The sequence below is a fragment of the Lactuca serriola genome, chromosome 7 (assembly GCF_051521515.1).
Source record: "Lactuca serriola cultivar US96UC23 chromosome 7, Lser_US96UC23_V15, whole genome shotgun sequence".
NCBI lineage: Eukaryota > Viridiplantae > Streptophyta > Magnoliopsida > Asterales > Asteraceae > Lactuca > Lactuca serriola.
The window spans coordinates 203,481,270-203,501,450 of record NC_136414.1 but is presented as its reverse complement, the minus strand read 5'-3'; the positions used below and the strand labels follow the sequence as shown (position 1 = coordinate 203,501,450).

Sequence of the window (20,181 nt, the reverse complement as noted above, 5' to 3'; positions counted from 1 at the left end):
ATTTTATTTGCCTTTGGTAGGATTTCCAACTCAGACCAGTCCCAGATAGACTGGGTTGGGTTAATGATGTGTCAGATACTTTTTCCATTTCATCAGCTCGGAAATTATTGGATGGTTTTACGCTTAGTAACAGAGGTATTTCTACTCATTGGAATAATTGAGCTCCAATTAAGATTAATATTCTTATCTGGAGGATTAGATTATCTAGTATCCCTACTAGAGAGAGACTTTCTTTTAGGGGTATTATGGTGGATTCCATCCTTTGTCCTGTCTGCTCGTCTATAGTGGAGACTGTGGAACATATTTTTGCTAATTGCTCGGATTTGATTGCTCTTTTGTCCCGTATTGCAATCTGGTGGGGTGTTAATTGTCCTTCTCAGTTGACTGTGGATTCTCTTTTCAATTGGGCTGATTCTACTACATGGAAAATTTGTCAACATAAAGCTTTCGATGCAGTTATCTTGACTACGTTTTGGTGCATTTGGAATTTCAGGAACAATGTGATTTTCAGAGCAAACACGCCTAAGAAATCTTTGATTTTTGATGATGTTGTTCATAAATCTTATGTTTGGATTTCTAGTAGGTGTAGTAAAGCCAAGATTAGTTGGTCCTCTTGGCTTCATAGTCCTTTTACTGCTACTAAGTTGAAGTAATTCTTTTTCTAGCGTCTTGCTAGCTAATAATATTTCGCTGTTCCAAAAAAGAAGGTTAATATATATATATATATATATATATATATATATATATATATATGGGAAATCTCCAGAAAATTCCTAAAATTTTACCTTAATTTAAGAAAAAGTCTCAAACTAAAATTTGTTTATGAAAAAGCATGCATTACCGGTAAAAATGGCGATTTGACCATATTTTCCCGGTTTACCAGTTTCTTTACTTGAATGTTTCTTTAAAATCTCATTATTTTATACTAATTTACGAATAAGTCTCAAACTAAAATTTAGTGATGATTTGGCCCTTTTCTCCATGTAACATACATTTTACGGGTTTCATTGCTGACCTGGACGCCTAATCATTGAATGAGCTGATGAGATGGATATGTTAGGTTATATAAAGCTATGTTTACCATAAAACTTGATATCTTGATATATTGTATATTTTTTTGGAATATAAAATGCATCTGGCGAAGACTGCAATAATTACATAAACTAGCAACAACTTCGTCATTTTTTACATTTATAAGAAATTTTAAATTGTCTTTCTAATCTTATGTAACCCAATATATCCATCACATAAGACATCAGCTCATTTCCTGCCATTTTTTCCTAGAAACACAAATTTTATTGATTTCATTCCTGACCTAGATACATAGTCATAAATGATCCGATGAGATGGATATCAAATTTTACAGTAAATAAAGTATTATATAACCCATTGTATCCATCTTATCAACTGATTTAATGATTATGTGTCTAAATCAGCAATGAAACCGATAAAATGTATGTTTGTTGGACAAAAGGGTTAAATCATCACTAAATTTTAGTTTGTGACTTATTTGTAAATTAGGGTAAATAATGGGACTTTAATGAAACAGGTAAGTAATGAAACCGGTAAACCAGGAAAAAAGGGTCAAATCGCCATTTTTATTGGTAATTCATGCTTTTTCGTAAACAAATTTTAGTTTGGAACTTTTTTGTAAATTATGGTAAAATTTTAGGACTTTTCGACGCCTAGACTCGTCGAGTAGGATCGCGATTTGATGACTGGATTAATGAATGGACTCGACGAGTCGACAGGATGACTCGACGAGCCGCGATGAGGTCAGAAACCCTAAATCTGCGGGCCTGAGCCCTATTCAAAAGACCTTATAGCCCTCATTTGCGGCTACCAGTCCAGAGAGAGAAACCCCAGAGAGCTTGCACGAGTTGTGTGTGAGAGCAAGCCTTTTTAATACTTTTTGGTGTTATTTTGCAAAGAAGAAGGTGTTTCCAGCTAGAGGAGGTCAAGAGGGTTGCTAATCCGTGGTTTCCAAGCTTGGATCTGCAGTATTGAGGTAGCAAATCGAACTCTCCTTCTGTTTTGGTTAAGATCTATGAATCTAGGGTTATCTATACCTTTTTTATGGCTTGAATTGATGAGTTTATGGTCCCTACATGTGTTAGACTTCAGATCTGGACCCATAGAGGTCTAAAGAGCATTATCCATCTTGCTTTATGGAGTGTTATGGAAGGAATGAACTTAGGTTGCCATTTTTGGGGCTATTTCTTCAAAAGGAACCATATATGTGCTGCATGAGTGTAAAGGTTTCACCTTTACGTGATTAGTGGGTATGGGAAGGTCAGATCTATAGGTTAGAGAAGCGGATCTGACCTCAGAAGGTCATTTGAGTGTTGCCATGGATGTAACTCGCCTAGTTCATAAGTGGACTCGACGAGTCGAGTCAGGGTTGCCCCGCGATTCGGGACAGGAGTATCTCATCGAGTGAAGGGATGAATCGACGTGCCAAGTGAGGCTAGAAGGATTCAGAGGACCCGCATGGACTCACCGAGTCACCCATGTGAACTCGACGAGTTGGGTCAAATTTTGACCGTTGACTTCAGTTGACCTTAGGGTTTTGGTCAAGCTGATTCAAGAGAGTTCTGGGAGGGGTAGAATGGTCTTCTACCCATCATTAGAGATGAGATTATGAGAGAGTATTGATTAGGAATGTTATTTTGTAGATAGGAGGAGGCTAGATCGGGCATCCGAACACGGGAGATTATCCGATATCGTACGAGGTGAGGACCGGAAGGTCTTATATGCTATGAGATGTATGTGCTGAATGCTGTTATATGATATGTACGCTATGAATGATAAAGACCAGAAGGTCAAGATGATATGGACCGGAAGGTCAGGAGGTTACGGACCGGAAGGTCGATACGGGTAGGACTGGAAGGTCTACCAGGATTTCGGGACGGAAGTCCCCTGAGACACTTGGACCGGAAGGTTCCACAGAGCTATGACCTTGAGTGGCGTATGTGTTGTATGTGGTATTTTGGGGAACTCACTAAGCATTTATGCTTACAGATATTGTGTTACGTGTTTCAGGTACTAGCGAGGATCGCGGGAAGGCGCCGGCATGATCCATACACACTTGTGGAGTTTTATGTCTTGAGATTCAGGGATATGTTTTGTTATGATAACATTGGATACATTATGTTTTGATATTATCTTGTGAATAAAAGTATGTTTTAAAAATGAAAAATTGTTTTGGAAATTTTCGTTGTAACAAGTTGGTATCAGAGCCTTGGTTTGAGGGATTCGGATGCACCTTCGGGTGTATTTGAACTCAAACTGAGTATTTGAGAAAAAATTTCGTAAACTAAACAATTTTTCTAAAAAGTAAAAGGATTTGTGAAAAGCGGAAGGAAGTAGTGTGTACGATCTGCCAGCGCCCTAACGGTGATTTCCCAAAATACCCTTACATTATGTGTTATGAGATATGTTATGATATGTTATGCATGCTAGATTAGGCTAGGTATTCATATTAGGACTAGAGTGGCCTGATTTGTGATGCCTTGGCCTTGGAAGATTTATGCTGCTATGAGATGCTTGAGAGTAAGTAGGTAGCAGTGAGGAGTTTATGAGAGGTCTACCGAAGGGTAGCCTATGCTAGCGAGATGCAGAGTTCTTGTGATTTGGGATCCTAGGAGGAGGACTTGGGGTGAATACTGATGTGGTGTGGATGGTAGTATAGGGCCCGTACTACTGAAGACACTGGATCAGTACGCAGTCCAAGTAAGAATCCTTAGGGTACTAGGGAACAAGTAGGGTTGAGTTATCGAGTGTAAGTATGCTCAAGCGAGTCTCTGATATTTTATGTTGCATTTCAGAGACATCATGGTTGGGACACGCCACACACCTGAGAGCAGCGGTGTTAGTGATGAGGAGATCTGCAGGTTGATTCATGAGGAGGTGGTTGCGGCCATCCGAGCTGAGATACAGAGATGTTTGGGTCTATCAAGACCACTCTGATCGAGACTTTTGATGAGCGGTATGCTGCTCTTACTGATGTTGTTGTTGCTGCGGCCACCTCAGTCGTGGCTACTGCCAGGCCGCAGGGGGTGACTCGTTGCTCTTCCGAGAGTTCAGCAACACGAAGCCATTAGATTTTGATGGGACGCCGGATCCGATCACTGCGATGAGATGGATTTTTGATATTGAGGGATATTTCTATACTTTCTCGTGTCCGGAGTATTTGAGAGTTCGGTTTGCACTGAACCAGCTTCGCTTGGGAGCGAAGGACTGGTGGAAGTTTGTGACGACTTCACTACAGCAGAGCTTACCGCGGTGACCTAGGAGAGGTTCACCACGATGTTTGGAGATGAGTACGTTCCCCCAGTGGAGAGGGAACGGTTGGAACAAGAGTTTTTGTCCCTAAAGCAGGGGACTGAGTTAGTGACTGTGATCACACGGATGTTCCATGAGAGGGTGTTGTTTTGCCCTGAGCACGTGTCGTATGATCAGGCACGCATGAGTCGGTACTTGAGAATTTTGAGGAGGGATATCAGGGAGTTCGTGGCGAACTCGTCATACTGGACATTTTTTGAGCTCCAGGAAAATGCCCAGAAGAAGGAGATTGAGCTAGAGACTCAGGCCTGGGAGGAGGCCGAGTCTCAGGGCAAGGATCGGCGGCCGGCACAGTCTCAGCCGGCAGCCAAGCGGGCAAAGCCCGCCGATTCGAGATCTGGAGGCCAGAAGGGCTGCACTTGTGGGAAGTGCAGCAAGGGACATGATGGAGTTTGTCAATCAGGGCAAGGATCGGCGGCCGGCACAGTCTCAGCCGGCAGCCAAGCGGGCAAAGCCCGCCGATTCGAGATCTGGAGGCCAGAAGGGCTGCACTTGTGGGAAGTGCAGCAAGGGACATGATGGAGTTTGTCAATCAGGTGCTTCCTACAAATGTGGCAAGGAGGGGCACATAGCCAAGGATTTCCCCAAGGGGTTCACGGTTTGCTTTCAGTGCAACCTAACCGGACACCGGAAGGTCGGGTGTCTGCAGCTGCAGGGGTCAGCATAGGGAGCACCACAAGGATCTGCCCCTGGTGCCATGCGAGCTACTGAGGTTCAGTCAGTGAAGGACGAGGCACCGAAGGCTCGCAAGAGAGCCTTCCAGTTAACAGTGGAGGAGGTCCGTGCAGCGCTCGATGTCATGGCTGGTATGTATTCTTTCATTTATTTATGTTGTGTTTGAGATATTGTGCTTATATTATGATATGCGTAGGTACTTTTCTTGTGAGTTATGTACCTGCTTTGATGTTATTTGACTCGAGTGCGAGTCGGTCATTTGTGTCATTAGCATTTAGTCAGCACATCAGTATCCAGCAGGAGGCGTTGAGTCGACCTCTACAAGTTTCCATAGCTGACGAGCGAGCGGTGTATGCTACGGACGTGATTCAAGGATGTGTACTCGAGATCTTCGGTGTTGAGTGTGACATCACCAAAATCACGGCCAGAAAAGACCGATTTCATTTATGCTTTTTAAAATAATTTCAGAGTAAATCCTTTTGATTTAAAAGTGTTGCGGAATTTGTTCCCAAAACAAAACATGATAAAATAGTATTTATCAAAGCATTTCATCAAGAGATGCATTTTCATTATATAATCAAAACTCGGGATGTCATGTTCCGATACAGATAGACCTGGCAATGGGGCGGGTTTGGAGCGAATCGACCTTGATCCAAACCCTTTTAACAAATTTCAAAATCCGATCCAAACCCGCTCCGTAACCCGCAGGGTTTTGAATAATCAAACCCATACCCTTATCCACCGAATCAGCAGATATCCAAACCCGCCCCGTAACCCGTACGTTTTTTGCATAATAAAACACATTTTACTTAAATCATAAAATCACGTTTATTAAATAAAACTAAGTTTTGATTTAGAAAACACATTATGTACTCAAGAACTTTCTATTGGAATTAAAATCATTATTTTAGTTACTTCCGATTGGTTTTTGACCGTTGATTGCATTGATAGAGAATAGAAATTAAAAACTTTCTTTCGGTTGATAAATAACCTTATTGATTTATAAATGAAATTGGTGATTACATGATGAAATATAATTGAAATGAAATCATGAATCTTGGGAGAAGAGTAGAAGACTGGAAGTCTAGAAGTTGAGTCCTTGACTCCTATGTAAAAATAATTTAGTCTTTGGCCTTTATCTTTGGATTTCTGATTGGAATTTAATGTAAACTTTAGATAAATATAAAATATAAATTTATATTTCTAAAATTTTATATGGGGCGGGTTATAAACAGAGCGGATCGGTGTTGATCCATACCCGACCCTTTTAATAAAAGGGTTAGCGGGTACGGGTCGTTAACGGGTAAACGGATCAAAAATATGCTCCAAACCCATATAATTGTTAAGGGTTTGGATCGGATCAGGGTCAAAACCCGCTCCATTGTCAGGCCTAGATACAGACCATAAAGCATAAACGATAACATTACAAGTCATTCAACAAATATATACAGATACAGACTTGTAAACAAAACAACTCGATGATTCATCCATCTTACGCCCTTGCGCCACTTCCTGTAATACAAATAAAACTGAGTGGGTCAGGCTTGAGAGCCTGGTGAGCATATAGGGTTTTCAACCCACAATAAATAATTATATTTAATTTCACCAACCAACAATATCCCGATTACCCATTCCCGTTATCCTCACTTTACGTCCCTAAAACAGCATCTATCTCAAGGGACCTAATCTAGGATTTTCATCGAGACGGACATTACTGCTAAGGGGTTTCCTCAACAATAGATATCCTAAAGGCAACCATGAGGGGGATAGAGTACACTGGTGAACACATCGTTCACAACACCTACAGGTTATGAACCTGCTAGTGTTCCACTAGACTGTCTAGAAAGAGCCTGTGGTCGTTATCCATACTCTGCTGAATAACTAGATCAACAACAACAACAACATCGAGGCCTCTCATCTGTTTATTACACACCAACTATCTACCCATGTTCTACCCAACATATTAGTAGATAAAAAAATATATTTTCATACATAATTTAAAACCTGTATATCATTTTCATTCAATACATATTCCACATAACAGATGAGGCACACCCACATAACATATATTTCATAGAAAATAAATCAGATTTATGAGATAGAAGAGAATGAATATACATTCACACATATAACAACAAAATAATACACATAACACGTATTTCGTATAAAATACTTCATAATTATGCGTTAGAAGAAAGTAACTACACACTCACTTGATCAGAAGATGATCGGACAGCACTACAGCTTGTAGAAGTAGTATTCTTCGGCAGATCTGGAAGATCTTCACAAAAACCGGACTCCTCGCGGGCAGAGCTTCGGCTCGGGAATCTTACTTCTCGGGATCTTCGGGACCTCGGGACTTGCTTCGGGCCTCGGGAATGATACCGGGGCTTCGAGGTACTTCTGGCACGCAAAACGATGCAAAACGGGAGAGAGAGAAGAGAAAAATGGCAAAAGAACTCGGCTGCCCTCGCATCCTATTTATAGGAGGCTGGAGCCTCGGAGTACGCTGGGCGTACAGTAGTACGCGGGGCGTACACGTCCGAAATCGTCATTGCTTACGTATCCGAAGAACTCGAGTGCGAGGGACGTCACGCTTCGTTGTACGTTGGGCGTACAGCAGTACGCTGGGCGTACTTCGTATGAGTCCGATGACTCCCCTTCGGATAATACCGGGATTTGGAATTAAATTTAAATATTAAATATTTAATAAACTTCGGAAATTCATATCTTCTTCATACGAACTCCGTTTTCGACATTCTTTATATCCACGCGTAGGTGAGACTACGCTCTACAACTTTCGTTTAGACTCCGTCGGCAAATTTTGAATTTATTTTTATTATTTATTTTTAGAAGGTCGGGACAGAAAACTTCGTTATAAATTCATAACTTCTTCGTTTGACGTCCGTTCTCGCGTAACTTTTCATCGTTTCGCTACTAACAACGAGATCTTCGATTCTCATTTAGATTGTTCCGGCTAAAAACCGCTCTATCTCAAATCGAGTATTCGGGCTGCACATCGCTAAATCGAAACTTCAGAAAATCATAACTTCCTCGTACGAAGTCAGATTTGGGCGTTCTATATATATTCGGAAACCTCGTTTCAACTACTACAACATTATCCAAAGATATCAAGTCTATTTTACACTTAAATTTTGATGCTCATTTTATTCTTAATTAATCAAATCACATAATTAAGCAATTAAGCACAAAACACATAATACTCAAATAATACACTTCTATTATTTCAAAACGGGTTACAAAGGTTAACCTAGACTATTATATCAACATTAATGACAAGCCCAGAAACACAGGCGTTACAATTCTCTCCACCTTACAATGATTCCGTCCCTGGAATCACACATCAACAAACAAATGCGGATAGCGACCCATCATGTCACTCTCCGTCTCCCAGGTGAGATTCGGCCCATTCGTGTGTTTCCATCGGACAAGCACTAACTCGACCATATTGTGTCGCAACTTCTTAGTCTTTCGGTCAACAATTGCCTCTGGTTCTTCAATCAACCTTTTTTTCTCATCGATTCTCAACTCCGAAAGTGGAATCATGTCGGGAACTTCTCCCGTGAACTTCCTCAAATAACACACATGAAAAGTGTTATGAATTCCATTCAGTTCTTCTGGTAGTTCGAGCTTGTAAGCGTGGTTCCCAATCCTCTGAAGAACTTTAAACGGTCCAATAAACCTTGGACTTAATTTTCTCCTTTTACCAAATCTTATAAGTCCCTTCCACGGCGAGACTTTAAGCAAAACCGAATCTCCAACCTCAAAAGTCATCGGTCTTCGCTTGTTGTCAGCATAGCTATTTTGACGATCCTGAGCTGCTAACATTCTTTCCCTAATTATTTTCAACTTTTCATCAATTTGATGGACTATCTCCAGTCCCATAAACTGCTTTTCCCCAACCTCAATCCAACAAGATGGTGTACGACACTTCTGTCCATACAAAGTTTGGTATGGTGCCATCTTAATGCTCGAGTGGAAACTATTATTGTAGGAAAATTCTACCAAAGGTAAATGTTCATCCCAATTACCTAGGAATTCCAGGGTACATGCTCTCAACATATCTTCAAGTGTTAGTATCGTCCGTTCGCTCTGACCATCAGTTTGCGGATGGTAAGTTGTACTTAAACACAACTTGGTACCCAATTCTTCTTGTAGACTTTTCCAAAACCTCGAGGTGAAACGGCTATCAAGATCTGACACAATCGTTAACGGAACACCATGAAGCCTCACAATTTCCTTCACGTAAGAATTTGCAAGCTTCTCCATAGACCATTTCTCCTTGGCTGCTATGAAATGCGCACTCTTAGTGAATCGATCAACGACCACCCAAATCATGTCGTGACCATTCTTTGTTCTGGGCAGTTTAGTGACAAAATCCATAGCAATGTCTTCCCACTTACCCATAGGCACGGGCAATGGTTCTAAACTCCCATACGGATTCTGATGTTGTGTCTTTACTCTCGCACAAGTCACACACTCAGCCACATACTTTGCAACATCAAGCTTCATCGTCGGCCACCAGCAGTAGGGTTTTAGGTCCCTATACATTTTAGTGCTACCGAGATGAATCGAGTACATGGTTTTGTGAGCTTCTTCCATCAGAAGATCTCTGACTCCTCCTGTCTTAGGTATCCAAATCCGATCTTGGAAAACCTTCAGTCCATGACTGTTTACACCGAACACCAACGTTTTGCCCAAACGTTCCTCTTTTCGGTCATTCTTTTCAGAAGCTTCCTCTTGAGATTTCTTTATACTTTCCACAATGGTCGAGACAACTTCAATTCTTAATGCTCTTGGCCTTTTCCTTTCAAGATTGACTTTCCGACTGAGAGCATCAGCAACAACATTAGCCTTACCGGGGTGGTAAAGTATCTCGCAGTCGTAGTCTTTAAATAATTCTAGCCAACGTCGTTGCCTCATATTCAATTCCTTCTGACCAAAGAGATATTGGAGACTCTTATGATCAATGAAAAGTTTTCACTTTGTGCCATAGAGGTAATGCCTCCATATCTTCAGAGCGAAAACTACCGCTGCCAACTCCAAATCATGAGTCGGATAGTTCTTTTCATGCTCTTTCAGCTGTCGAGATGCATATGCTATCACCTTTTCTCCTTGGGTCAAAACACAACCCAATCCAACCCCAGAAGCATCGCTATAAACAGCGAAGTCTTCAACTCCATCGGGTAGAGAAAGTATCGGTGCCTCGCGTAGTTTCTTCTTTAGCTTCTCGAATGCTTCTTTATGCTTATCATTCCATGCATAAGTAGCTCCTTTGTGGGTCAAAGCTGTCAACAGAGTAGCGATCGAAGAAAAGCCTTGGATAAACCTTCGGTAATATTCGGCTAATCCCAAAAAGCTTCGGATCTCCGTGGGACTTTTTGGTTGTTCCCATTTCATCACAGCTTCGATCTTCGCTGGATCAACCATTATCCCTTCTTGGTTGACCACGTGACCCAAGAATTGGACTTCTCGAATCCAAAAATCACATTTGGAGAACTTCGCATACAGCTTCTCCTTCTTCAAGACTTCTAACACTTCTCGCAAGTGTCTGTCGTGCTCCTCTTGGCTTTTCGAATAAATCAGAATGTCATCTATGAACACTATCACAGATTTATCTAGGAACGGATTACAAACTCTGTTCATTAAATCCATGAATGTTGTTGGAGCATTGGTTAGTCCAAACGACATAACCAAAAACTCGTAGTGTCCATATCGGGTTCTGAATGCAGTCTTCTCTATATCTTGCTCTCTTACTTTCAGCTGATGATATGCTGACCTTAGATCGATCTTCGAGAAATAGCCCGAACCTTGCAATTGATCAAACAGGTCATCAATCCTTGGAAACGGATATCTATTCTTTATTGTTGTCTTATTCAGCTCTCGGTAATCAATGCACATTCTCATACTTCCATCTTTCTTCTTCACAAATAACACCGGAGCTCCCCAGGTTGATGAACTATGTCTAATGAAACATTTGTCCAATAACTCCTGAAGTTTCATCATTAGCTCCTTCATCTCCGTTGGTGCTAATCGGTAAGGTGCTTTTGTTATTGGCGTCGTCCCTGGCAACAAGTCTATTCTAAACTCCACTTGTCTATCAGGCGGTAATCCGGGAAGATCTTCTGGAAATACTTCCGGATAATCACACATGACAGGAATGCTCTACATCACCTTTTTCTCCTTTTTAGCATCGATCACGAATGCTAGATACGACGTACATCCTTTAGCCAAAAACTTTCTGGATTTCATCAATGAAATGATTCCAGAATTTACTCTGCGTTTATCTCCATACACCATAAACGATTCCTTCCCAGGCGGGTTCACTTTCACTATTTTCTTCTTGCATAAAATTTTGGCATCATTGGCGCTAAGCCAATCCATTCCAAGCACGATGTGAAACCATTAAGTTCGATAGGCAATAATTCCTCGTGGAACTTATTCCCATTCAGATCAATTAAGATGTTTTTCATACGATGGCTAACAGGTACAAACTTGCCACTAGCAATTTTGACTAATAAAGCACTATCTAGTCTATCAATAGGCAAAACTAGCTTTCTACCAAATTCATGCGATATAAAGGAGTAGTTGCCTCCAGAATCAAATAAAATTTGGGCAGGCAATGTGTTTACGAGAAAGGTACCTGAAGCGACATCAGCTTCATCTTTAGTAGCTTCCAGTGTCATCTGGAATGCTCTCGCCTTTGGCTTTGGTGGAATGTTGGGTCTAGCTGCCTCCTTCTTCTTCGGGCAGTCCCTCGACATGTGTCCCTCCTCACCACAACCATAGAAAACCTTCTTAGAGAGGGTGCATTCATTTGCATAGTGCCCTGGTTTTCCACATTTGTAGCATGTGGCCGCTACCTCACATTTTCCATGATGCTTCTTCTTACATTTGTTGCACCATTTCGCTTCGCCTCCACTTCCCCTCGAACCAGACTTCGAGAAATTGTTTTTCTTATTAGACCTTGAAGTTCCATCGAACTTCCTCTTTTCACGAACTTCTATCCTTTCCAGACCCTTTTCCTTCTGCTGGGCCTCCACATTCTTAGATGCACGAACAGCCGTTTTCAGAGTAGTTGCCATCTTGACTGTCGGACCAAAGTCGGCAGGCAGTCCATTAGCAAACCTCTCAATCTTGGAGAGTTCCGTTGGCACTAGGTACGGAAATAACTTCATTTTCTCAGTGAATGCAGTAGCATAGTCATCTATGCTCATCCTCCCCTTCTTCAAGTTTTGGAACTCATTGTTCAGATCAATCATATCTATCTCTGATCAATATTGCACCCTTAGTTGTTCCAAGAACTCCTCCCATGACATTTTCAGGGCTTCCCCTCGTGGCATAGTATCTGCCAACAACTTCCACCAACTCAATACTCCAGTCTTCAGTTGTCTAACTGCAAAGATAGTCTTCTATTTGCTGCTACAGTCGCAACTTTCAAATACCATCTCCATTTCGGAGATCCAATCCATTATCTCAACAGGCTTTGGGCTCCCAGAAAGACTTGGCAGCTTGGCGCCCAAGAAGTTCTTGTACATTCGCCCATCCTTGTTGTTTCTCCTTTCCGGATCGTTCCTTCATTCTCCTTGAGTCCCAACTTGACTTATAATGCGACTATTGTTCCCTTCCTCCGATTGCTCGGGAATCAATTCGGGTTCCTCAATAGGTATGATAGGTTCGTCCCTATTATCATGCAACATCTGTCGCATCTCATCCCTTTGTTCGGTTAACATAGCCCGAATCATGGCTTGCACCCCAGCCATTGTTATTGGTTCTGGTGTTGCTGCTACAACAGGTATTTGCTCAATCACCGGCGGTTGATTCCTGTTTTCATCTGTGTTTCCAACGCCACTCCTTGTTCTCACCATTTTTGATCTACACACCGAATAAGGTGAAATTTAGATCTTCATTCACGATAAATTTCAAATCATCCTTATCACTCCAAAACGATTACATGCTAGTTCTAATATCATATACATACGCTTATAATCCTAAACACATAAACCTTCAGATCCGGTTGACAACAAACCGTAGATCCGAACGAATAATATCATATATGGCAACATATAACATTTAGCATATAAAAGCATTTTAGGCAACTTTCCTAAAAATAAACTAGTGCTTGTGTCTAAAATCCAACAGACACACATCTCAAAATTCCACTTAGCATTCTAAGTTTAAGTCTAGAAATCCCACAAATTCCTAGTTCGTTTAAACTAATGCTCTGATACCAACTGTGACATCCCCAAAATCACGGCCAGAAAAGACCGATTTCATTTATGCTTTTTAATATAATTTCAAAGTAAATCCTTTTGATTTAAAAGTGTTGCGGAATTTGTTCCCAAAACAAAACATGATAAAATAGTATTTATCAAAGCATTTCATCAAGAGATGCATTTTCATTATATAATCAAAACTCGGTATGTCATGTTCCGATACAGACCATAAAGCATAAACGATAACATTACAAGTCATTCAACAAATATATACATATACAGACTTGTAAACAAAACAACTCGATGATTCATCCATCTTACGCCCTTGCGCCACTTCCTGTAATACAAATAAAACTGAGTGGGTCAAGCTTGGGAGCCTGGTGAGCATATAGGGTTTTCAACCCACAATAAATAATTATATTTAATTTCACCAACCAACAATATCCCGATTACCCATTCCCGTTATCCTCACTTTATGTCCCTAAAACAACATCTATCTCAAGGGACCTAATCTAGGATTTTCATCGAGACGGACATTACTGCTAAGGGGTTTCCTCAACAATAGATATCCTAAAGGCAACCATGAGGGGATAGAGTACACTGGTGAACACATCGTTCACAACACCTACAGGTTATGAACCTGCTAGCGTTCCACTCGACTGTCTAGAAAGAGTCTGTGGTCTTTATCCATACTCCGCTGAATAACTAGATCAACAACAACAACAACAACAACAACATCGAGGCCTCTCATCTGTTTATTACACACCAACTATCTACCCATGTTCTACCCAACATATTAGTAGATAAATATATACATTTTCATACATAATTTAAAACCTGTATAGCATTTTCATTCAATGCATATTCCACATAACAGATGAGGCACACCCACATAACACGTATTTCATAGAAAATAAATCAGATCTATGAGATAGAAGAGAATGAATATACATTCACACATATAACAACAAAATAATACACATAACACGTATTTCGTATAAAATACTTCATAATTATGCGTTAGAAGAAAGTAACTACACACTCACTTGATCAGAAGATGATCGGACAGCACTACAGCTTGTAGAAGTAGTATTCTTCGGCAGATCTGGAAGATCTTCACAAAAACCGGACTCCTCGCGGGCAGAGCTTCGGCTCGGGAATCTTACTTCTCGGGATCTTCGGGACCTCGGGACTTGCTTCGGAGCTCAGGAATGATACCGGGGCTTCGGGGTACTTCTGGAATGCAAAACGATGCAAAACGGGAGAGAGAGAAGAGAAAAATGGCAAAAGAATTCGGCTGCCCTCGCATCCTATTTATAGGAGGCTGGTGCCTCGGAGTACGCGGGGCGTACGCGTCCAAAATCATCATTGCTTACGTATTCGAAGAACTCGAGTGCGAGGGACGTCATGCTTCACTGTACGTTGGGCGTACAGCAGTATGTTGGGCGTACTTCGTATGAGTCCGATGACTCCCCTTCAGATAATACCGGGATTTGGAATTAAATTTAAATATTAAATATTTAATAAACTTCGGAAATTCATATCTTCTTCATACGAACTCCGTTTTCGACGTTCTTTATATCCACGCGTAGGTGAGATTACGCTCTACAACTTTCGCTTAGACTTCGTCGGCTAATTTTGAATTTATTTTTATTATTTATTTTTAGAAGGTCGGGTCAGAAAACTTTGTTATAAATTCATAACTTCTTCGTTTGACGTCCGTTCTCGCCTAACTTTTCATCGTTTCGCTACTAACAACGAGATATTCGATTCTCGTTTAGATTGTTCCGGCTAAAAACCGCTCGATCTCAAATCGAGTATTCGGGCTGCACATCGCTAAGTCGAAACTTCAGAAAATCATAACTTCCTCATACGAGGTCAGATTTGGGCGTTCTATATATATTCGGAAACCTCGTTTCAACTACTACAACATTATCCAATGATATCAAGTTTATTTTACACTTAAATTTTGACGCTCATTTTATTCTTAATTAATCAAATCACATAATTAAGCAATTAAGCACAAAACACATAATACTCAAATAATACACTTCTATTATTTCAAAACGGGTTACAAAGGTTAACCTAGACTATTATATCAACATTAATGACAAACCCAGAAACACAGGCGTTACATTGAGTTCCCGATAGATCTAGTCCCGATTGCGATTAGGGACGTGTGTGTCATAGTGGGCATGGATTGGTTGAGCCGATTTTGGGTTGTTATCGACTACGAGCAGCAGTTGGTGACAATACGAGACCCTAGTAGGGGAGTACTTATGGTGTACGGTGAGGGTACCCGTTCTGGGTCAGCATTTTGTTCGGCTGCTAGAGCGAAGCGGAGCCTACAGCAGGGTTGTAGCGGGTTTGTGGCTTATGTGATGGATTCACGGGTGGCCGCAGAGGGGCCGGGTTCGGTTAGTGATGTACCGATAGTGCGTGAGTTCCCAGATGTTTTCCCCAAGGAGTTGTCGGGTGTGCCTCCCGAGAGGCATGTGGAGTTTCGCATTGATTTGGTTCCGGGAGCGGCGCCTATCGCCAAGGCGCCCTATCGCCAAGCGCCACCAGAGATGTAGGAGTTATCCTCATAGCTTCAGGAGCTGTTGGGGAAAGGATTTATCAGGCTAAGTAGCTCACCTTGGGGAGCGCCGATCCTTTTTGTCAAGAAAAAGGATGGTTCACACCGGATGTGCATTGATTACCGGGAGTTGAACAAGTTGACGGTCAAGAACGGTTATCCACTGTCGAGGATCGATGATCTGTTCGATCAGTTGCAGGGAGCGTCTTGGTTCTCCAAGATTGATTTGAGGTCTGGATATCATCAGATGAGGGTGAGTGATGAGGATATTCAGAAGATGGTGTTTAGGACTCGTTATGGGCATTACAAGTTCGTGGTGATGCCTTTTGAGCTCACCAACTTACCAGCAGCGTTCATGGATCTCATGAATAGGGTGTGCAGACCGATGTTGGATCGGTCGGTGATTATTTTCATCGACGATATTCTGGTGTATTCGCAATATAGAGAGCAGCATGAGGAGCATCTGAGAGAGATTCTCGGAGTTTTAAGATCGAAGAGGCTCTATGCCAAATTCTCCAAGTGCGAGTTCTAGTTAAGGGAGGTCCAGTTCTTGGGGAATCTGATAGGCTATACTTTTGTAGTTTGGGCTAGGCATTCTTTTTTATAGATCTTGGTAGGTTGATAGAGTATGGTGTAGTGGTCTATGTTGGATAAGTTTGTGTGTGTGCAGCTACACACGTGTGTGCGGCTGCACACTGGTGTGCTGGTGTGGGTAGTATAAAAGGGCTGTGTCAGTGTGTCAGTATAGTGACGTATGTGTATGTGTGTTTTTCAAGGTGTACCTGACATTTATGAGTAATAGATGTGTGCTTACTTGATGTTATTCTCATTCTACTCCTTCTACACTCTGATTGATTGTTCGCAATTCATTGACTACTGATTTGGATCTAAAGATTTGGGACTTACAATTGGTATCAGAGCCAATTAAGTATCAATTTGAAGCATTTTAGAGTGTGTGGTTGAGAAATTTTGTTGTTTTTGAAGTGCATTCATACTCTTTGATCAAGAAACTGCTGCTAATCACTGGTTTTAACAAGTTTGAAATCAGAACTCATTCAAAATCCGGTATTTTTGTGTGTGCGGTTGAAGTTTGAAGGAGTACAACTGAAAGTTTGAAGGTGTGCGGTTGAGTGTGCAGCCAGTGTGTGCGGTTGAGTTTGCAGCTGAGTGTACAGTTGGAGTGTACTGTTGGTGTGTGCTGTTGAAGTGTGTGCAGTTGACATGTGCGGCTAAAGTGTGCGGTTGCACTCATCCTAATTAACGAAGTTTTGTTGATTTCTAAAACATGGAATCTCAAATCATGTCAGCTCACCATGAATTGGATGCAATTGTGGGAAGTACTTCTCGAATTCCAGGACTGTTATCTGCGGAAGGATTTCTAGAATGGAAATATCGGATCGAGAAGTACATCAAAATGAAGGATTTGAAAATATGGCGAAGTATTCTTAGAGGACCGATCTATATTACAACTACTTTGGAAGATGGAACCATTACTAATAAGCAAGTTGAGAACTACACCGATGATGATTTTGAGAGAGTCGAGGAGCAGGAAAAGGCTCTTGCTACACTAACCATGGCATTATCTCCGGAAATCGCTCAAGGTTTTCGTGAGTATACATCAGCAAAGGCCTTATGGGAAGCACTGATAGAAGTCTATGAGGGAAATGAAGACAAGAAACAGAGTCACCAAGACATGCTGCGACAAAAGTTCAATATGTTCAACTATGTCTTGGGAGAAACACTTGAGACTCAGTTGCAAAGGTTTATCACACTCACCACAAAATGAGTTATGCTGGTGTAATGGTTACAAGATCGGAAATCAACAAAAAGCTTTTGAATTCTCTGCCAAAATCCTGGGATATGAATGTCTCAGTGATTAAGAAGACCAAAGATTTAAACCTTTTGAGTTTGGCTAAAATGATGGCGATCATCAAGGCTTGTGATCTCGATGATAAGCAAAGGGAGATTAACCATGTCAATTCATACTCCACAGCAAATATTGGGATCGAAACCACCAACAACATTGCTTTCTCAAGCGTTTCTACTCCTCAAAGTCCTCAAGTTCATGTTGCTCATGTTCAACCCTATGTGACTCATCAGCCCATTTCATACATTACACCTCAAATGCAACACATTCAAGTTTCTCAATCTCAAACTTCAGCTCAACAAGTTGGTTCATCCACAGCTGCACCAGTTCAATCTCATGAATTCAGTCCTCAAGTCTCATCTTTAAAAGAAAAGGAAGAAAATTTGGCCCTCGCCACTAGTTTGGTAAACTGCTACAACGCTTTCGTGGCAAGAGAACTCTCTCCGCAACTCTCATTTGTTGACCTAGACCAGATCCATCCTGAGGATGTGGAAGAGATGGACAGTACATGGCAGATGGCCATGGCGGTCTTCAGGGCAAAGCAGTTCTCCAAGAAAACAGGAAAGAACAATTGGAGTGCGAATTCCGATAAGAAAGTTGGATTCAACAAGGGAAAACTGAGATGTTATAATTGTCATGAGCCTAGGCATTTTGCAAGGGAATGTCCAAAACCAGATTGAAGAGAGAGCTCTATACAAACCATGGTGTCGGTAACATATGTCAATAAGGGATCTTCTTCAAGCAATCACACTGCTAACTTGGCAATGGTGGCTCAATCATTTAATTGGGAAGACCAAGTTCAGGCTCTGAATATTTCAGGACCTGGAAATGCTCATCTTGCCCAGATCAAAAATGGTGTGGAAAAAGAAACAGAGACGGATCCTGAAGAAGCGATGATGAATATTCAGTTTGCATTCATGGTGCAAACCACTCCAGAGCCTACCAAACCCGAGGTCAGCGAATTTCGTTGCTCTCAATCTTGTATTAAAACCGTTAAATTTTTATGAGACCAAATTGAATTAATCAAGAGAGAGAATGAGGTTACATACTTAGGAAAAATCAAAAGCCTTTAAAGAAACAATTAGAAAATAAAACAAAGGACTTTAAGAAACTGCAAGAGGATTACAGCAACAAATGCAAGAACTATGATCATCTCAAAAGAAAGTTTGATGTTGTAACCACTGAACTTGACTCATTGAAAAACCGTATTGAAAATGCTGAATTTATTTTTAACAAATTCAATGGGTCAAGTGAAGTTGTTTCAAAAATGATAGAAGGACAGATGCAATGGAAGGATATTACTCGTGGTAATCAAATAAAAGTAGGATTAGGATGTGAGTGTGTCCCCCTCCCTTTAATCATAATTACACTGCTATTCCTTTGTCTCAAGAAGAAATTGACAGAGAACCTTTCATGGTTTATGGGAAGTCAATTTCTGAACAAGCAACACGGTCTATTGTTAAAATCTTGGATACTAACATTTCTACCTCAAGTGTAGATAAGTCAGTAGTTCAGGGGGAGCAAGAAGCTGAAAAGTCTCAGTCGAATAATTCTATGACCAAATTTGGTGTTGAATTGTGTGATGAATCTGTGTTAAATTCAAACTCTAAAAAAAATTTTTTGGTGGTGTGTTGTTTCCCACTAATAACTTTGAAAAGGATGGTGTTGTTTCTGATAAAATTGATAAATATGATTCGAATGCTTCTACATCTTCCACGTTTGCTACACAATCTAGTACCTATTCTTGCAAATGTGAAAATGTTAGAAAACATAATAAAAACCAGAAATCTAACAAGAACAGTATGCAATCCAATGATAATAAACAAATCTGTTTCAATTGTGGTACTGCTGGTCATATTGCTAGAAATTGTTTAAATCGGATGTTTGTACATCACATGTCAAAGAGGGGAGAGAATGAGTCTAGAGGACGATCTTTAATTAGAAAATCCTCAAGAACTCGCTTTCGAGATGATGATTGGAAAACAAATCAAAACAAGAAAATGGAAAATTTTCAAAAGAATAAACAGGTTTTCAATAAATTCACAAACAGTTTGACAAAATCGACCCAAGCCAAGCCAAAGTCGATTTCGTCAGAAAGCAGGTTTGGATCTTCAAATTCTTCGAGTAGAAAAACCACCTGCTCAAAGCAAACTAAAAGGAAAACTGTTTCAAACCCTAAATATCAATGGATGCCAAAATTAAAATCTGATCAGTCATCATCCTCCTCTGTATCTGCTGAAAAAGAAAAACTAAAAGAAAAATTGAAAAATGAATCTGTGAAAGATAAGGGTCAACCCAGGACTATAATGACATGGGTTCCCAAATCTAAATAATTCCGCTCATCGTGCAAGGACAGTTGCGGAGGAATGTCGTCAGACCCTGGTATGTCGACATCGGCTGCTCCCAGCACATGATTGGAGATATCTCCCAACTGCACGAAATTCAAACATTTAATGGGGGATATGTTTCATTCGCGGGCG

At 40.9% G+C, this 20,181-nt stretch overlaps 1 protein-coding gene across 1 annotated transcript; it reads left to right on the top strand.

The window, feature by feature from the left end:
- The first annotated feature begins 245 nt into the window (after positions 1–245).
- Positions 246–653, top strand: LOC145064735 (uncharacterized). Its single transcript, XM_079012115.1, has one exon. The coding sequence runs from the start codon at positions 246–248 to the stop codon at positions 651–653; it is 408 nt and encodes a 135-aa protein (XP_078868241.1).
- The last annotated feature ends 19,528 nt before the right edge of the window (positions 654–20,181 follow it).

What these genes read in the sequence shown, in the direction of transcription:
- LOC145064735 (XM_079012115.1), top strand. Translation starts at nt 246, where the DNA reads ATGGTGGATTCCATCCTTTGTCCTGTCTGCTCGTCTATAGTGGAGACT.